Consider the following 20,104-nt stretch of genomic DNA (forward strand, 5'->3'; position numbering starts at 1 on the left):
TTTGATTACTATAGCTATATAATATAGTTTGAGATCTGGACATATGATTGCCTCCAGCTTTGTTCTTTCTCAAGATTGCTTTAGCTATTTAGGTCTTTTGTAGCTCCATACAAATTTTGGATTTTTTTTTCCATTTCTGTGAAAAAAATACCATTGGGTTTTTGTTTTTTTTTTTAAATAGGATTGCATTGAATCTGTATACTGCTTTGGGAAATACAGATATTTTAACAATATTCTTTCAATTCATAGACATAGAATGTCTTTCCATTTGTGTGTTCTTAATTTCTGTTTCTCACAGTTCATTATTAGTGTAAAGAAACATAACAGATTTTTGTGTACTGGTTTTATATCATGCCACTTTACTTCTGAATTAGTTCTAACAGTGTTTTGGTGGCATCTTTAGGGGGTTTGTATATATGATATAGTGTCATCTGCAAACAGTGACAGTTTTACTTCTTCCTTTCCAATATGGATACTTCTTTTTCTTGCCTAATTGCTCTGGCTAGGACTTCCAATATTATGGTGAATAATAGTGCCAAGAATGGGTATCCTTGTCTTGATCCTGACCTTAGAGCTTTCAGCTTTTTCCTATTGAGTATGATGTAAGCTGCGGGCTTGTTGTATATATAGCCTTTATTATGTTGAGGTTTGTTCCCTCTATACCTGCTTTGTTGAGAGTTTTTATTATAAATAAATACTGATTTTTTTCAAATGCTTTTTCTTTATAAGATTTTTATCCTTCATTTTGTTAATCACACGGACTGATTTGTGAGTAGTGAATCATCCTTGCATCCCTAGAATAAATTCCACTGGATTGTGATATATGGTCTGTTCAATATATTGTTGATCTCAGTTTGCTAATATCTTTTAATGAACTGGCACTTAAAATACTTTTTCTTGTATTTTATTGAAGCATAAAGTCCAGTGTGAGCATTCACTTGTGCATTTATCCAGCCTTTGTTTCAAAGAGCCTACTGTACTCTGGGCACAGATGTTAGGTATAGATGTAAACTGGTGCACAGCCTCAGAAGGGAGATGCATGAGGGCACAGTCGTTGTGCCCTTTGAGGATTCAGGAGGAGCTGTTGCGGAAGGGTCAGAGGATTTGCTAATTCCTTGTTTAGAGTAGCTAGGAGCATGGAGTCTGTAGTCAGACAGCCCCGGTTCAAATCCCGATTCCATCACTTATGAGATATATGACTTAGACTAGTTACTTCTCTGTGACTTCCCTAAAAAATGTCAGTATTCATGATACAGACTTAATGTCTGAATTAAAATCAGGAAATATTTATAAAGTCCTTAGAGTAGTGCTTGGTACATGGGGAAAACATATATAAGTGTTTTAAACAAATCAAGTAAAATATATAATGTATATTTTGACCAAAGTAAAGACTAAAGAAAAGTATTGTGAAAAGTATAGAAACTGGCAAGCATTTTAATATTTGTTCTTAAATGTATGGAAAGTTTAGTTTATAGTTAGCTTGTATAGGAGTTTACTATTACTGGGTTCTATCTCCAGAAACTTGAACATCTATCCCCTGCATTTTCAGCTATTTTGACTTTCTCAGGTAGAGAAGTTTCTAAATGAAATGATCTGCCATATGTGCTGTTGTCTTTTCTCATTATTGGACATACCCAACAAAGGTTGAACCTTCGTGAGATGTAGCTTTGGGGATGCCTGCATTGGGTAGGAGTGTGGATGAGGGTAAAACAAGTGAATTCCTAAGAGCCAATGATTTTTTTTTAAGTCATACTTTAGTCCATATGAGCTTCCCTGGTGGCTCAGATGGTAAAGCGTCTGCCTACAATGTGGGAGACCTGGGTTTGATCTCTGGGTTGGGAAGATCTCCTGGAGAAGGAAATGGCAATGTACTCCAGTATTCTTGGCTGGAGAATCCCAAGGACAGAGGAGCCTGGTGGGCTACAGTCCATGCTTGGGGTCGCAAAGAGTTGGACACAACTGAGCGACTTCACTTTCACTTTCACTTAGTCCATGGATGTGACATTGAGGGCAGGGGTCTGGAGAAATGGCAGTTTCTTTGGAGAAGATAGCTGGAAATGATTCACAAAGGTTGAAAGGAGAAAGTAGACAGTTTCAGTTGCTGGTCTCAAACGTGGGCTCCATTTTGTAGACAGTGGAGAGTCATTGCATGTTTTCAGTAGGGGAGTGACCTGGATTAAGAGGAGCATTAGTTTTGATCTTGAGGAGATTAATATGGGAACAGGTATCCAAAGACTGGAAACAGGAGTCCTGTTGAGAGACAAGGCCGCCACGTGGATAGGCGGGGATAGGTGAGATGATGTGTGAGAGGCACCTAAGATGACTTTGAACCTCTGAAACCGAGGCAGGCTGGCAGGATCAGAGTGTTTAATATGCAGTTCTAGCTCATTTAGTCATTCAACAAATGCTTATTGAACATACCCACTGCAGTGCTTGTAAGCCCCCGAGGATGACTGATCATGCTGCTTTCATGAAGAATGAAACAAACACACATGCCTCCTGCATGCAGCCTAAAGACCATTGTGGTGAGCCTCATTATAGGGCACTGTATGCATTCTGTGAGAGGACTGTGGGAATAATGCCGGTTAGAAAAACAGAAGCTGCTTTCTCTGAACCATTCAGTTAGAAGGTCCTTCACCGTCAGACGTTTTATGAAAATGGTTGTGTGTTTGCCCTGACCACAAGGAGATCAGGGCAGTGGAACTGAAGGTAGGTTTTATGTTCTGCAAACAAGTCATAGCTCCTGTCTTTTTACCTTAAAATACCTGACTACCTCTAAACTGGGGCTCCCCAGGTGGCTCAGTGTAAAGAATCCACCTGCCAGTGCTGGAGATACAGGTTTGATCCCCTGGAGTAGGAAATGGCAACCCACCCCAGTATTCGTGCCTGGGAAATCCCATGGGCAGAGGAACCTGGCAGGCTGCAGTCCATGGGGTCATGAAGAGTCGGACACGCCTGAGCACACATGCACTTACCTCTAAACTGTAAGCACTCATCAAAGTGTCATGTTCCACTCGTGACTCCACTGCTGTCTGTCTGTCCTCAGGTTTAGAACCTTCCACTTTCTATTTCACTTCTTGCTGCAGTTTGAGACTGGGAATAGGTCTCTTGCTCCAAGGAATCGGTGGCCAAGCCTTTGAGAGCTGGTACGTTTCTGCAGAAATCATGTGTGTAGCACTTAGCAAGAAATGTCCCCAAAATTATAATAGATCTTTAAATAGAATGATTTTGCGATCACTGAGGTGCTCTACGGAAGGTTTTAAAATCTCCAGTGTCATAAAATTGTCCACCCATCCTTTGGAAAGCAGAGTAAAGAAATGTGAAATAAACACTTCCCCTAATATTTCCTGCCCGAAGGTGATTCAGACTCCTCCCCACTCCTCCAAAGTTAAAAGTCTGGAAAAGAGATAGGATTACATGCTTCAAATGTCAGGTTAGTATTTTTAACCCGAGCCCAGCACAGAAATGTGCAGCACCTTCCGAAGTCCTTTGTATACTTGCTTTACAAGCTAGTCCAGGCAGAGAGGTTGCCTTCTGCCCAGTTCTTTGAGTGTGTCTTGCTTCCTGTTCGTGTTGAGCGTGGAATTTCTGAGCAGCTCTGCTGCTCATCACATGTATTTGCCACACTTAGCACAGGCAAACAAGTGGCCTCTGTCAAGTCTGATGAAAAGGGAAGCTCAGCACCCTTTTATGAACATTCTCCTTTCAACCTGTCAGGCTCTAAAATTAGATAGGAGTTGCTATCACCAGACGTTCTTCTCTGTGGAGGGCTTGCCCTTTACAGTTTTCCTTCATCTTCTGTGGATGAGCACATTCCACTACCAGTGATAATGAGCGTCCTGGTGTTTGGCTCACAGAGCACCGAGTCTGCACCAGGTTCACTGTGGGGGTGAAGATTGTGTGGGGAACTTAAATGGCTGCACATGTTTGAATATGTTAGTAAAACTGATCTTATTACTAACTGTATTATCTCCAGAAAAGTAATCATTTCAGCACAGAGAGCTGATCTTTTCATTCTCTTGAAGAACAGTAATGTTCCCTTCATTTGTTATGTTCACTTGCTCCTCCTTTTCCTTTAAAGGAAGATGTTTCTATTTATCTATTATATGAAACCAGATCCATGTGTGAAGGCACCTGTGGTCCAGGGTAAAACCACCTTCTATCTGGCAATGCCTCTGCCCAGTCACTCTGACAGTAGAGATGGGTCATTTCTGACATTTCCTCTCTTTTCCTCAAGAGTTTTTTAATTTAAAAGATTCAGCTCAAGATCTGTGAGCTCTCTGTTAAACAATCATTCCCTAGAATAATGGTTTTTAATATGCAAAATTAGAAGCTGCTTTAAATTGATTACTTAGCAGTAGGGTTTTCTTATGGTTCTCTCAAGCATTGTTTCCTTTCTGAAGTGAATTTGCCTTTTACTATTGAAACTGAGTTTTTTAGTAGACATAGTGAGATTTATATTATTGTGTAAATAATCTGTCCTCAAGGTTGTACACTGATGATTGTTTTGAGAAGGATCATCTTTCCAAGCAGACTTATTCTGCTTAAAACAGACATAATAAACAATAACCCCTATAACTGGAATAAGGCTTTTGACATGCTTCAGTGAGTCTCCTTTTCAAGAGGGTAACAAAAACAAAAAAGCAATAGAAAGCACAATACCTTTGCCAGAATATTTGTCCCTTGGATTCCCTGCTGCTGCTGCTAAGTCGCTTTAGTCATGTCCGACTCTATGCGACCCCAGAGATGGCAGCCCACCAGGCTCCCCTGTCCCTGGGATTCTCCAGGCAAGAACACTGGAGTGGGTTGCCATTTCCTTCTCCAATGCATGAAAGTGAAAAGTGAAAGTGAAGTCGCTCAGTCGTGTCCGACTCCTAGCGACCCATGGACTGCAGCCTACCAGGCTCCTCCATCCATGGGACTTTCCAGGCAAGAGTACTGGAGTGGGGTGCCATTGCCTTCTCCATTGGATTCCCTAGAGTCTAATAATCATTGTCCTGGGGGTGGGAAGAATCTATGACAAAGTTTCTAATAGTTGCAAAATTGGGGGTAATTACTTACAATGAAGTAATAGCTTGAAGTGAATTACTTTGTAACAGAGTAGAAGAAACTCTGGACCAGGGACTTGGTGGTAATTTTACATAAACTGGCAGTGTTACCTTGGCTGGTACTTGATGGATCTTGGGTTTGTCCTTTGTAAAATAAGATAGGGTGTCCCACTAGATGAGGTCCCAGAATGACAGTCTCTCCTTGTATCTGAAACAGTTTGAATCCCCAGAATTTGGGGTGATCACCTTGATCACCCAGGGCTGAGAAAAAGCTGACACCAATTTTCTTTCCCAGGCAGCACAGTGTTGTGACTACTTGAAAATACCCATCTCTGTCCTCTATCAAGAAATAGCTTGGACTTCCCAGAGAATGTGATTCCTTATTGCTCGGTTGTGCACATGTTCTTGGTTTCAAATGTAGACTAACACCATTATGTTGCTGTGAGAGTCTCCAAAATGAAGTATATAAATTTTAAAGGAGAGGAACTCAGAATTTAGGAAGGAAGCTTTCTAAAGTCAGTGTCTGATCAATCTTTGGTCGGCTTACTAATGTCTAGAACTGTGGCTTTAAACTGCTGTCATGATGTTTCTTTTTCATCTGTGGGGTCCCTGATGAAGGTTGTGTATCAAAATGCCTAGTCCCTCTTAGTGGTCTCATGGGTGCTTCCAAAGACATTCTTAGATTCTTCAGTGGTGCTAGTGTCTGTAAAGGTGGACAGGTGTGCCAGGGGAAAGACCCTGGTGCTAACGTTGGTGTCACAGGCTCCTGGTTGAACTGGATCTGTCGCATGAACCATTTGCTCTGCTGCTGACGGGAACAGGGAAGACCCGTCACGTGATGAGCTGTGGGCCCTGGATGACAGACAGACCTTTTCTGTTACTCAAGTGGATGTCTGCTGGATCCTCTGTGAGCACTTTGTTGTCCTATCCGTTAAGGGTTCCTTTATGGCTTTGGCATTCCATCAAAGGGCTGTGCCCACAGTGGACAGAAAGAATGGATGTGGGTTGTCAGCTTGCTCTCATTTGGTTACAGTTATGAGGGGAAAAAGTAAGTCTCTTTGCTTTTTAGCTTGAACCTGGGTGTTGTTGCAGCAATAAACTACCAAAAATAGCCTATGGGTTCAAGCTTCAGCAGTTGCCTCCTCATCAAGCGCTAATGGCTTTTGTAGCACATAAATATATAAAGTGCAGTATGGTCGTTGTATGTTACTAATAGTAGTTCGAGGTTTGTACTGCTCCTACCATAGCTTCACTGTAGCTAGTGAGAGGAGCCAGGAATACCAGGTGGGTTTGAGGCTAGTGTGGCAGAGGTTCTGAGCAGGGTCACCATGGCGAGGAGGGACCTGAGAAGAGAAAGGACTGAGTGCCTGCCTGGGTGTGGGGTTCTTGGTACAAGATTGTGATTCTGAGAGCTGGCAGTCGGGTGGCTGAGGAGACAGTGAATGAAGAGACGGCTGCTCCCAGCTGAAATGAGAGAGCCCTGAAGAGGCACCTGAACAAGCTACACCTAGAGCACGTGGCCTCGGAGACGTAGACAGGCCGAGGCCACGTGAGGTCTCAGCCCTCAGCGGGGCGCACCCTGAGGGCCTTTCTGATCACGGGGACCTGCAGATGGGGAGGTGGAGGTCCCTAGCACAGCAGTTTACTGGAGCTCTCTGAGATGGCAAGTGGGGGGTTTGCAGAGAGAAAAGAACACCACATATAGAAAAGTGCAAAACAGTAGCATTTGGCAGCAGGAAGAAGAGCTAGTAATGGATCAGTTAGAAAGGTTGAAAAAGAATTAGATACTCCACACAGGAAGCCAAAGAAGTAGTTGCCAGATAGGAATCAAAACGGATAAGGCCTGGGAAGATCCCAATTTGAACATGGCATTTCTAAACAATGGGAAAAAGAACTACTCTTTATTAAATGGTGTATAATAGTTGACTATTTGGGGAAAAGTAGTTAGATACCAGACTATATGTAAAAACAAACTTCATTTGGATTATAACTATAAATGTAGAAAATTCACAATGAAAATATAGTTGGGATGATGGAGTCCTATCTATACATGTGCTATCTGTCTATATTCAAGATACCACAAAGAAACTTTAAAAACCAGCTATAGAGTGAGAGGAAATACAAACAAAATATATGGCAGGAAAAAAGGTAAATACCCTTAATGTAAGAAGAGTGTCTGTTAATTGATCAGAAAAGAAAGCACACTAAAAGGGTAGGCATACTTTGTTCTCTGAGGAAGAGATATAAAATGACCAATAAACAGACGAAAATGTTTGCTAATTTAAAAACTGAATCTTAAAACAATGATAGGATAATGTTTGCCTACTAGGCCAACAAAAATTAAAATCCATCTTAACATCAACTACTAATAAGAAATTGACACTGTCATTAGGAGCTTAAGCTGACACACCAGCTTTAGAGAATTAGTTGCCAGAATCTATTGAGTTTTTTTAAATTGGAATATAGTTGATTTACAATGTTGTGTTTCTTCCTGCTGTATGGCACAATGAATCAGTTATACATATACATGCAGCCACTCTTTGGGTCATATAAGTCATTACAGAGTATTAAGTAGAAGCAGAGTAGGTCCTTATTAGTTATCTATTTTATATATAGTGTATGTATATGTCAGTCCCAGTCTCCCAAGTTATCCCTTCGCCCTTTTTCCCTCTGGTAATCAGAAGATTGTTTTCCACATCTATAACTACTTCTAATCTGTAAATGAGTCTATTTGTCTCTCTCTTTTTTTTTTTTTAGATTCCACATATAAGCAGCATCATACAATATTTGTCTTTCTCTGACTTACTTCACTCAGTATGACAGTCTCTGCTGCTGCTACTGCTGCTGCTGCTGCAGCTTCATTCAGTATGACAGTCTCTAGGGTCATCCATGTTGCTGCAAATGGCTTTTCATTCTGTTTTATGGCTGAGTAGTATTCCGTTGTGTTTATGTACCATGTCTTCTTTATTCATTCCTCTTTTGATGGACATTTTGGTTATTTTCATGTTTCGCTATTGGAAATAGCGGTGCAGTGAATATTGGAGTGCACCTTCTTTTTGAATTCTTGTTTTCTCCAGACAGATGCCCAGGAGTGGGATTGCTGGATCATATGGTAGTTCTGTTTTTAGTTTCTTAGGAAACCTCCATACTGTTCTCCATGGTGACTGTACCAATTTACATTCCCACCATCAGTGCAGGAGGTTCCCTTTCTCTATACCCTCTCTAGCATTCATTGTTTATAGATTTTGTTGACATGGCCATTCTGACTGCTGTGAGGCAATACCTTATTGTAGTTTTCATTTGCATTTCTCTAGTAATTCATGATGTTGAGCATCTTTTCATGTGCTTTTTCAGCCATCTGTATGGCACAGACCACCCGTGGGGGTCTTACTCTGTTCTCCCTGCCACTGACCAGTTGCTGCGCTCTCCTCCAAAGCTCCCTGTGTGTCCCAGCTGGTCTCCCCGCTGGTGAGGAGGCTTCTCTGAGTGTGGGAACCTCTCCTCTCCTCCAGTTCCCCATCCAGGGGTGCAGGGTCTGTCTCACTCCCTTTTTTTCTTTCTTTCATCCTACCTGGTTGTGCAGGAATTTTTCTTGTCCTTTTAGCTATCTGAGGTCCTCTGCTAGTGTTCAGCAGGTGCTCTGTGAGAACTGTCTCATTTGTAGATGTATTCTTGATGTACTTTTGGGAGAGGCGAACTCCACATCTTCCTATTCTGCCACCTTGACTCTAATTTCTCTGTTAAATTTTTTAATGCATGTACACTTTGATCTAGCAATCTCATGTCTAAGAATATATCCTACAGAAGTCATAATATGAGTATATAATCCCTTTTATGTAAAAGGGATTTATTCCATCATTGCTAACAACAGAAAAAAAAATAGTCTGAATAGCTTTTAGTGAGTAAAATGGTTAAATAAGCTTGTTAAATGGTTGAATACAATGAAGTTTTTTTTTAGTGAAGTTTTAAGTCTATCTTACAAGGAAATGGCAGCCCAGTCCATTACTCTTGCCTGGAGAATCCCATGGACAGAGGAGCCTGGTAGGCTGCATTCCATGGGGTCTCGAAGAGTCAGACACGACTGAAGCGACTTAGTAGTAGTAGTAGTATCTTAAAGCAGAGACATTACTTTGCCAACAAAGGTTCGTCTAGTCAAGGCTGTGGTTTTTCCTGTGGTCATGTATGGATGCTTTTGAACTGGGGTGTTGGAGAAGACTCTTGAGAGTCCCTTGGACTGCAAGGAGATCAGCCCTGGGATTTCTTTGGAAGGAATGATGCTAAAGCTGAAACTCCAGTACTTTGGCCACCTCATGTGAAGAGTTGACTCATTGGAAAAGACTCTGATGCTGGGAGGGATTGGGGGCAAGAGGAGAAGGGGACGACAGAGGATGAGATGGCTGGATGGCATCGCTGACTCGATGGACATGAGTCTCAGTGAACTCGGGGCGTTGGTGATGGACAGGGAGGCCTGGCGTGCTGCGATTCATGGGGTCGCAAAGAGTGGGACACGAGTGAGCGACTGATCTGATCTGATCTTAACCTGGAAATAATTCCATAATATATAGCTGACTAGGAAGAATCAGAATAAGTTTTATCCCAACATTCACCTGATTTTATTATGTACCACCATTTAATAATAACCTGTGTATGTGAATATGTGTAAATAGATACGTCTCTATAAGCATGTGAAAACGTTCAGAAGGATCTACACCACTAGGGTGGAGGTACGGATGGAGAGGCAAAGGCAGAAACATTCACTGATGCCCTTTGAAAGGGCAGTGGTGGGGACAGTCCTGAAGGAGGCAGGCAGGTATGAGCTGTGGGTGTAGGTTACCATGGATATATTTGATCCAGAAGGAAGCAGGAGATAGAAATTTAGCTTGGGGGGCAGACAGGGTGGTGCAAAAGACTTGGGGCTTTGTTGTTGTTTTATAGGACAGAAGAAATTTGAATTTGTTTGTATGCCAAGGAAAAGGAGACAATACAAAAAGAAAAATTTGTGGTGATCAGAAAAGTGCAGTAGTAGTGAACTCTTCTGGGGTTCAGAGGGTGCATGAAGGTGGCAGAAGGTTTTTCAAGAATTCCAGCAGATGACTCCCATGAAGATAGGCAAAGCCAGATCCAAAGAGCAGCAGATGCAAATGGGTGGTGCTTGGAATGGAGGAAAATGGAAAACACTGGAAACAGCTACTCTGGAATTGATTAGAAAAAAGTGTAAGAAAGACATTTGGGAACGATATAGCAAGGACAAGTCAAGAAAAAAACACAAGTAATTCATTTATGTGGAAAGAAGAAAAGGCATAAGGTCAGAGCCCATGAGTTCAACTATTATTAATCTGTAATTAAGTGAATTGGCACTTCCTGAGTGCCCAGCAGCCCAGAGGAGGAAAAGGAACCCAGTTGGTTAGGTTAGAATTAGAGGATTTCAGGCATTAGTGATACTTTAAGGGTGACAAGGGTCACCCTAAGGGTCACAAGCTGGGCAAGAAAACCCAAGGCAGGCTGACAGAGCCAGAGAGGTATAAGGGACTAAATGTTGTAATGAAAGTTTTTTTTTTTTTTTAATTGAAGGATAATTGCTTTGCAGAATATGGTTGTTTTCTGTCAAACCTCAACATGAATCAGCCACAGGTATGGGTATATATATATAGCCCCTCCCTTTTGAACCTCCTTCCCATCTCCCTCCCCTTCCCACCCCTCTAGGTTGATATAGAGCCCCTGTTTGAGTTTCGTAATGGAAGTTTTTTTTAAAAGGAAAGAAGAAAGGCAGATACCTCAGGAGTAAGGAAGAGAAGGTAGAACAAGAACAAGTTGCAGTCACGGGGGAAATGAGTTCCTTTCAGAAGCACTCCAGGTTCTCAGGGCCAAGGGATGGGTGTTTGCAGTACCTGTCGACTTGACTCTGGAGATGTTAAGTCCATGACAGAAGGAATTAACCAGGTCGTATTCATCTGTATGTCTCAGCACAGTGCTGGGCACATAATGGACATGCAGCAGGTATTTGAAAGAACAAGTGGATAGGGTGTGGTGGCAGCAGAGATCAAGCCTATAAGGCATCCAGGCAGGACAGGCGCACCAGTCACTGAAAGAAAATCACTAGTCACTAAAGAAAATCACAGGGGAACTGGGCCAAGAGAAGTAAAGTCTCAGATTGAATTGTCAAGGACTGTGGGAAAATACCTCGTTGTGGTTGATGTAACTGAGGAGGCTAGAGGGGATGATACAAGTCAACAGTGTGACTAGTTTTTTGAGCCTAGATCCACCTGCATCAGGAGAGCCAGCAGATGTGCTAAATCTGCAGATTTGGGCATCCACCCCACACCGTGGGGTCTGAATTCCTGGGAATGATGCCTAGGAAACAGCATTTTTAACATGTTTATGCCAGATGCTTGAGTGATTGAAGTCGCTCAGTCGTGTCCAACTCTTTGCGACCCCATGAACTGTAGCCTACCAGGATCCTCCATCCATGGGATTTTCCAAGCAAGAATACTGGAGTGGGTTGCCATTTCCTTCTCCAGGGGATCTTCCCGACTCAGGGATCAAACCTGGGTCTCCCACATTGTAGGCAGACACTCTACCATCTGAGCCACCAGATGCTTAGGTCTAACCAATAAAGTTCAAGAACCATGAGTGTAGATTCTGAGGTGGCACTTTTTGATTGGGCTGGGTTTGGAAAGAACAAGGAAATGAGGAGCTTCTCCTCATTACTGAGCAGATCTACAAATACCCACAAAGCCTCTGAAAGAAAAGTTTTGAATGAAGTGGCTTCAGGAGGAATCACTTGCCATTCCATAGATTCCATAGATGGAAATGGCATAAAATACTGCTCTGTGTCTATATAGAGAAATTTGAAAAAACCTATATACATATATATTAAGTGTGTATGTTCCAGTCTGAACTAACCTTCTTTTAAGGAGTTGTCTTGAAGATGATATTGTTGTAACCATCCTCGAAGTGCTCTTTCACTTTGGGACAGTGTTTACAATGTTGTTATTTTAACATGTGAACCACAGCAGCTTAAAGCTTGGGTATATTCTTTGCAGCTACAGGCATAAGGGAGCCTTTGTGCTTTGGATTGTGTTCCTTTGTCCTGGAAACAGACCAGTTCAGGCACTGGAAATCCTCCTCCAGGTGGTAGCAAAGAGAAGGGTCTGAGAGCTTAGTGGGGACAGAGGTGCACCAGTCCAGCTGACTGGTGCGGAGGGGCTGCGGCCTGAAGAGAGCTCAGTTGGACCAAAGAGGGAATAGGTGCGGGGCTGGGGTTGGAGGGTAGGTGGGAAGTTGGGAGGCAGCCGTATTCGTTAAGGTAGAATCACGTGAGACCGTTCCTCCCCGATGCGGCTGCCTCTGTGGTTAGTTTACTCCTGATCGAGGGCCCTGTGTGTTAGAGCGTTACCCCAGTCCATCCCTTGTTCCTCTGCCGCTGCATTTACTTGTCCTGCCCACACAGGTACTTTCTATTAGGGGCTGCTGACTGGCACTCAGTAACTTTACATAAGACTCTGTCCTGTTGAATGATTTTGAACTCTGCAGTGTTTTCTCCATGATTCCTTAATGACCAAATTTACGTATTCTCTCAGTATTTCTCTCCAAAGTCAGAAGCAAATGCTTGTTATACTATTTCTTGGCAGGTTCTAAACAACCAACCAGACTTGCAAGCATTAATTGTGACCCTGTAGTGCCTCTCTCCAAATCTGCCTCGACTTCCCCCTCTCCCCTGCCCACCCCTCACTGTTTGTTTCCAAAGACTTTGTGGCACCTTTCTACAGTAGAACCACTACCTTAAAGCTTTGGATAGACTATGGCTCCAAGTTACAGTGACTGCAGACATATGTGTCTTTGTGTCTTACTGTTTGAATAGCATTTCACGTTCTCTTGCTAACCTTTTTCTCTTATTCCTTTTACCCAAAATGTAATGAATCTAGAAATGTTAACTGAACTTGCCTGAGTATGTCCAGATTCAAGAAGGTTTGATGAGCCTTCATTATCAATACTGGAGAAAGTGTCATTGTTTAATCAAAACAATAGGATTTCTGTGTTGTTCCTCATCTACTCTATAAAGCTCACACGCATTTTGTTGTTGCTAACATTTATTTAGTAGTTGAACATAGAAAAATGAAGAAGAGTTGAGTGTCTTAACATTTAAAGAGGAGGCTGAATATAAACTGTCTCTCCTAGAGAAATTGTCTTCCTCAATTGGACTGTTTGGCAGAAGAGCCAAATCTGACTTTCCAGCGCTGGGGGGGATGCTCACGAGCAGAGAACTGAACGCCTCTTCTATTAGTTGGGCCTCGTGGAGACCCTAAGAGGTGGGCATAACAGCCACATTTTAGGGATAAAGAAATAAGGCTGAGAACAGACAACTTGCCTGGGGTCACCTAGCTTTTGATAGTGAATAAGAATTCAAAGTCAAGTCTGCCTGAGTTCACTACTCCACACTGTCTCCATAAAAACTGAAATAGATTTGTCATCACCTAGCCCTTTAGTGGTACTGGATTTTCACTGTGCCACTCTGTGTCTTAAAGAATTTACTACCTACTTTTCCCATGTAAAAGTATTCAAGTGCTTACTCAGGAATGTGAAATCTAACTACTCTGCTTTCTTTTGTTCTAGATTTTCTACCCTAGCAAGGATGGTACAAAGATTCCAATGTTCATTGTGCATAAAAAGGGCATAAAATTGGATGGTTCTCACCCTGCTTTCCTATACGGCTACGGTGGCTTCAACATATCTATCACTCCCAACTACAGGTAAGCGTGGCACCTCTGTGTATCTGATCTTCTGCAAACAGTAGGAGAAGCCAGAGGCTGGTCTAGACTGTGTCTGCACCTGAACCCCCTTCCCTTGGTCCCCACAAATCTTGTCTTTGTTCATTGTGTGTATTAGGCCCATTCTGTGTTGGGAGTTGAGATGAGTAAGGAAATGTACTTACACGTTTTGTTTTCTGAGCCAGTGGATATGCTGGTAGTTTCAGCAGAGACCATCCAAGGTGTAGGAAAAATGTTGAAGGAAAGACCACATGAGTGTCTGGTCTGATCACCTACCTCAGCTCTCCTTCCTGTGATCTTGAGCATCCAGAAAGTTAGCACCCAGACCATCCAGAGCCTCCGGCTGCCGAAGCCTGTCATTTCCCCAGTTACTGAAAGAAAGAATGATAAATTTCAGAAATAGTTTCAAAGAAAAACTAATTTCAGTTACAGCAAGCAGAGAAATAATCTCAGTACTAATACAGTTAGGGTCAGTGGAAAGAGAAGGAGAAAAACATAAAATCTAAATTTTGTAAAGAAGCTTTGTGCTATAGTTTCTTCTGTTTGTTTCTGGAAAACATCCTCCAGCCCTGGGCACTCCATTCTTATTTTCTGGTCTGTGTCCTTGATCTCTTCTATCTCTCTCATGCCTAGTTTAACATGTAAATCTCTGAGAAACCCGTGTAAAATTCATACTTCAGAAAGAGCTTTCTTTTTTCCAACTTAATTTGGAGAAAGATACTGGAAAAAAATGGTGTAGCAGGAGCGAGTACTGGGTGCTCACACGAGGGCTGTGTCAGGTGGCTTGGCAGCGTTTTGTTTGCCAAGACAGTTGTTCAAAGTGAGGTATACTGAATGCTCGTGAAAATGTCTGAGCTTTGCAGTTAATCAGTCAGAAGTTTTACATGACTTAAGTGAAATATGTACGCACTAGGCTCCCGTTCAGATGATACCATGTGTGGAGTGTCTTCAGGGGTGCGTGTGTGGTGGAGGCAGCCAGTGGGATCCTCGCCGGGCACTTCGTGGCAGTTAACCCTTTTACTGTCTCGCAGTGTGTCCAGGCTCATCTTCGTGAGACACATGGGTGGTGTCCTTGCAGTGGCCAACATCAGAGGAGGTGGCGAATACGGAGAGACGTGGCATAAAGGTGAGGCGTGTTCTCTGCAGAAACACAAATATGGCGCAGTCTGAGCTGAGGGGTTAGGAGCAGAAGAGACAAGACAGATGAAAAATAAGGATGCTTCCAGACACACTGCTGGCAGTACCCCCCCCTTTCTAAATTGAAACTGTAGTTTCAGTGTCTGTTTAAATTAACAGCTCAGGCTTTTCACATTTTCCTTTGCAGTCTATTTTAATGAAGTACATATTTTTCAGAAGCATCCCCTTCATACCATAATCAATTTTTTTAGCAATATATGGGGTACATTTTTATCTATCACTGTCAGAAGTGAGTCTGGGGGATAACTTTTGGTATTTATTGTGTCCTCTGTTAGCCAGATAATGCTAAACAGTGAAAGCCATGCTCTCTTAAAACAGACTGCAAAACCAGGTTATTTTCTCTTAAGAGAAAAGATCTCTCTAAAATAGAGCTTTCCTAGTCCGTTTGGGCATCTTTTGCTTGTTTTCTCCAAGTTCCCAACACTGCTAACAGATAGCATCCCCCCTAGCATCACTGCTGGGACTCTATCATGTGCAGTTTTTATTAAACTCAACTCAGCGCAGTTGTTAATTCTTTTCTGGTTTTAATGACTCAGTCTCTGGCCTCCTGAAGCATGTATTCTAGTTGCTTGAGGAAATTAAAAACATTATGGCAGTCTTTATTTTTAAAGCCCTGTCTTTTCCTTTTCTCTCTATATGGAGCATGCCCTGTCTCCCAGGCTTGTGTGTATCTGAAATGTATAGACAAATCAATAACTTGCAGAAGATGCTCTTCCCTTACCTGATGCCTGTGTTTGGGGGAGGCACCTTCACTCCCCTCTCGACATCAGCCATCATGTAAAAGACAGTCTGCAGGCCTGAGGGCGGACCCCAGTGCCTGGGCTTGATGGGGCAGCACCAGGCAAGGGGACCCTTCTTCCACAGGAAGAACATCCAAGACCACCCTTCAGATCCATAAACCCACTGTTCTTCTCTGCCTCCTGAGGCCAGAGGCTCTGGTGTGCTGCATCAAATCAGATCAACAAAGATGAGGGTAGATCTGTAAAGAGAATTCTTCCTAAGTAACTATTAGGTGTCAGGAGGCAGGAAAGGCCCAGAACTGACCACTAGGTCTTCAGTGCGCACCCCCAAGCATCAATGTTAGACAGCAAACTATTTGAGCATCTTAGCAAGAGTGAATGTACCCAGTGAACACATGGGCCCCCAGCAGGTGGGCCAACTGCTGCCAGGTGTCATCCCTGAAGGCTTTATTGATTGTCATTGTATTTGAAACAGCATAGAATTTATTGTATAAGTTTGACTTGGACCTGATATTAGAGTTTAATTACACTAAAATCATACTGTGAAACTGTGATGACTAAGAAAAGGAGAATAAAAATAAAATCTCAATGTACCATATGTTTGATTTATATCCCAAACCAATATGCTAAGTCTGGAGCCCTTGATTCACCCGATTTTCTGCTTTAAAACTTTTCATGTACACACTTAAACATCTACCTGCATGGACTCCTGACACTGTTGCCTTCTCAAAGGACCCAAGTTCTTCACCGTAAAATTCTTCTGTTCCTTAGGTGGTCCATGGAGCTCTGTTAGGGAAGAGTGCCTCCCCTGGTCTTTGTCAACTTTCTTATCTCTGTATTAAATATAACCAAGTTATTTTCCAAAAGCCTTGTGGGGAGGGAAGTTTGCAGCTTGACTGAAGCTGAAAGTTGCTTACCTGTGTTTAGATTGATCATAGACTTTCTCCCAATTTAGTCAGTGAAAGGACCCCAAATGGACCTTTTCAGTTAGACCCTATCGTATTGAACATTGATAAATCTAGATTCCATTCTGTTAATTGAGTTTTAAAATTTAATGCCCTTTAAAAAATATAGTCATATATCCAAAAGTATATTATTCCTGGAAACTAAGTTATCCTAGCCATTCTAATTCACTGATAATTTCTTATTAAAATCTTAATAACATTTGTTTTGATATGAAAAAATTTCTTCAGTAGCACTGCTTCATCCTTAATTGAATTTCTGCAAAAATGGTTATATTTAATCTCAAATATCTAATCAGATCTATGTCTGCTTTTTGTTCATTTCATAGGCAGCTATTTCAGGTATCCATTCCTTTGAGAGCATGACTTTGAGTTTTGGCCTTTATTTTTAGATATTCTAAGACCTTACAGATGTTCCTCTCTTAATGGGTTCATTTGGCTACGAGAAAGCTGAGATTCTCTGGGGAGATGTTTGAGATCCTCTTCATTCAAGACTAGAGAGAAGAAAAAAACTAGAGAAACTAGGGATTTCCCTGGTGGTCCAATGGTTAAGACTCTGCAGTTCTGCTGAAGCAGGGCATGAGTTCAGTGCTTGGCAGGGGAAGACCCTGCATGCTGCAGGGCCGACAAAGACTAAAACTCATAAGCTACTTTGTGCAGCAACATTCCCCCACCTAATCACCGAATTCCTACTTGTGTTTGTGAGTCACTCAGTCGTGTCCGACTCTGCGACCCTATGGAGTATAGCCCTCCAGGCTCTTCTCTACATGGGGTTCTCCAGGCAAGAATACTGGAGTGGGTTGCCATTCCCTTCTCCAGATTCCTACTTAAGTACTTGAATAAATAGCCGAGAGCAAAATTGGAGAGCTTTAGTTCTCAAAATCACTTACCCATCTCAAAGTCCTGCAGAGAGGAGAGGTAAGACATGAGCCTGTCTGTGCAGAGCACTTTCATCTTCCCAGGGAAGAGGCAGTGAGCTCACCTCCATCATCACATACTCTGTGGAGCCCATGGAGGACTCAGTTCTGCTCCAAGTCGTGTGTCAGTGAGTCCAGCTCCTCCCAGAACACAAGTTCGTGTTGATGACATGCTTTCTCGTTTTTATTCTCATGGTTGTCTGACATCATAACAGATCATCTGTTCCCATCTGTTCCCTTTGGGGCATTTGCCTTTTAAGTTCTAAGAGATTTTAGAAAAATACAAAGGCACCGTATGGATTAGCAGTTGTGGTACTGATGATGGATTTCCATAGTGCATAAATTGAGGCATTTTTCTAAATGTAGCGTGAGCTCATTGTGTTTAAGTTGATCAGTAGTTGAAACTATGCGTTATCATCATTTGAATTCCTCATCCTTGAATTCCTTTTGCTGATTTTTCTTTTTTTTTTTTTTTTTAATATTTTGTTAATTAACTTATCTTTCACTTTGGCACATTATAGGTGGTATCTTGGCCAACAAACAAAACTGCTTTGATGACTTTCAGTGTGCTGCTGAATATCTTATCAAGGAAGGTTACACGTCTCCCAAGAGGCTGACTATTAATGGAGGTTCCAATGGAGGCCTCTTAGTAGGTGAGAACTGGGGGTATTCATTGTACTTTACTAGTTAACTCTTGGAGTTTTCAGGAGTTTGGGCTTTGCTTACTTTGGGCTCGTGGATGGTAGCAGTGGTACAGGAAAAGCAAAACCTGTTTGTATTTGGGTCTCTAATAAATGACAGTATGAAGACGCAACTACTGACTCAGCTCATCAGAGCCTGAAAAGCCATTCCTCCTCCCTGTTCTGAGCTCTTCTGGACCACAGTTCTCACCCTCCCCTGGGCGGGACTCCCTTCCCACAGACCAAGCCCACAAGTCTCTAGAGTTAAGGCAGCACAGGACTGAATCAAATACCACCCCTCTGACTATGCTACCCACCTGTGATCATTAGGTATAAATGCCAGTTGAATACCTAATGCCATGGGATGCTAAACGCTGTGGGTGCAGAGAAAGAAGTCATAAAGGAAAATGAGGTCCATGCAAAGACAGATCCACAGCTTAAAAATAATGAAATAGCCACATAGTTTACCCTTGCTGAGCACCTTGTGTGCCAGGCCCAGTGCTGAGCCCTTGACGTGCATGCAGCCTGGGTGATGGGCTCTGAGAGGCAGAGTAGCTTGCTAGTGTGGTGGTGATGCTGGGGTTGATGATTAGCACCATGGTTTTAGATTCTGCTCTTTTAACCTCTATGTGGCACTGCCTCTAAGTAGATTTTCCAATTTTTTGGTAGTTAATGAAATTTCACTTTGCTTTTGTCTCTCAGCAGTACTTAACTCTGCAGTGGACATTTATAGTGGGCCTGACCTCTGCTTGCTGGGTCCTACCTCCAGTGTCACTAGGAGATGAGGGGTCATTTTACAAATGTAGATCAGCTTAAAGAGACTCAACCTAAAAAGCACATGTGACAGTTTTCAGCTTTCAATTCTGTTCTCAGGGGATTTTGACATTCACTGTTTCCTTGTCTTTGAAATATACTGATTCGTGTTAAAACTTGAATTCCTGCCCTTACTTTTCTACCCCTTACTTTTTTACCCCAATATAATATAGACTTGGAAAAAGCATTTTCCCATGGAGGTAAAATGTATATGTCCAAAATAATTTGTTTAAATTTGGAAAGGGTAGAGATGTGGCCAAGATGGCGAGCCTTTGAGCCATGGGCACACCAAAATTAACAACTATTTACAGAACAACTACGAGAACAACCTGAAGACTAACAGACTAACATTTTCTACAACTGAGGATACAAAGAAGGAACCACAATGAGATGGGTAAGGAGGGGCAGATGCGTAGTACAGTCAAGACCTACAACCTCAGGCAGGCAGCCCACAAATGGGAGGATAATCACAACTGCAGGATAATCCTTCCCAAAGAGAGAGAGGTTCAAGACCCACAGAAGGTTCCCCAGTCTAGAGACCCCTCACCAGGAAGACAAGCCCCCAGAACATCTGGCTATGATCTTCCTTTCAGGAGAGCCAGAGGGCTGTGGGAGATAGAGACTCCACTCTTAGAGTGCACACAAAATCTCACATGCTCTGAGTCCCGGCATATGGGCAGTGATTGGAAAGGAGCCTGATCAAATTTCCTTGCTAATCTGGGAGAGCCTCCCAGAGGGGCAGGAGGCAACTGGGACTCCTAGTGGGGACACAGATGCTGGGGGTAGCCATTTGGGGGAACTTATTTGACCACAAGGACACTGGTGCTGAGAAGCACCATTTTGGAGTCCCCCCCTGGCTACCATCAGCACTCTACCCACCAGCAGACTGGCACCAGCTCTGCTCATGCACATACCAGGCCTTGCCTGCCAGCATACCGAAAGTAGTTGGCCCTGCCACCACAGAAGGCCACACAGCCTA

The 20,104-nt window shown here is 42.6% G+C and overlaps 1 protein-coding gene across 1 annotated transcript in view; it reads left to right on the forward strand.

The window, feature by feature from the left end:
- PREP (prolyl endopeptidase) overlaps nucleotides 1-20,104 on the forward strand; it is a 132,570-nt gene that overhangs the window by 101,032 nt on the left and 11,434 nt on the right. The window contains exons 11-13 of the mRNA XM_061427708.1: nucleotides 13,662-13,798; nucleotides 14,848-14,942; nucleotides 18,154-18,285. Coding sequence (XP_061283692.1) covers nucleotides 13,662-13,798; nucleotides 14,848-14,942; nucleotides 18,154-18,285 — 364 coding nt within the window. The remainder of the gene's footprint in view (nucleotides 1-13,661; nucleotides 13,799-14,847; nucleotides 14,943-18,153; nucleotides 18,286-20,104) is intronic.

This window comes from Bos javanicus, chromosome 9 (genome assembly GCF_032452875.1).
Source record: "Bos javanicus breed banteng chromosome 9, ARS-OSU_banteng_1.0, whole genome shotgun sequence".
Taxonomy (NCBI): Eukaryota; Metazoa; Chordata; class Mammalia; order Artiodactyla; family Bovidae; genus Bos; species Bos javanicus.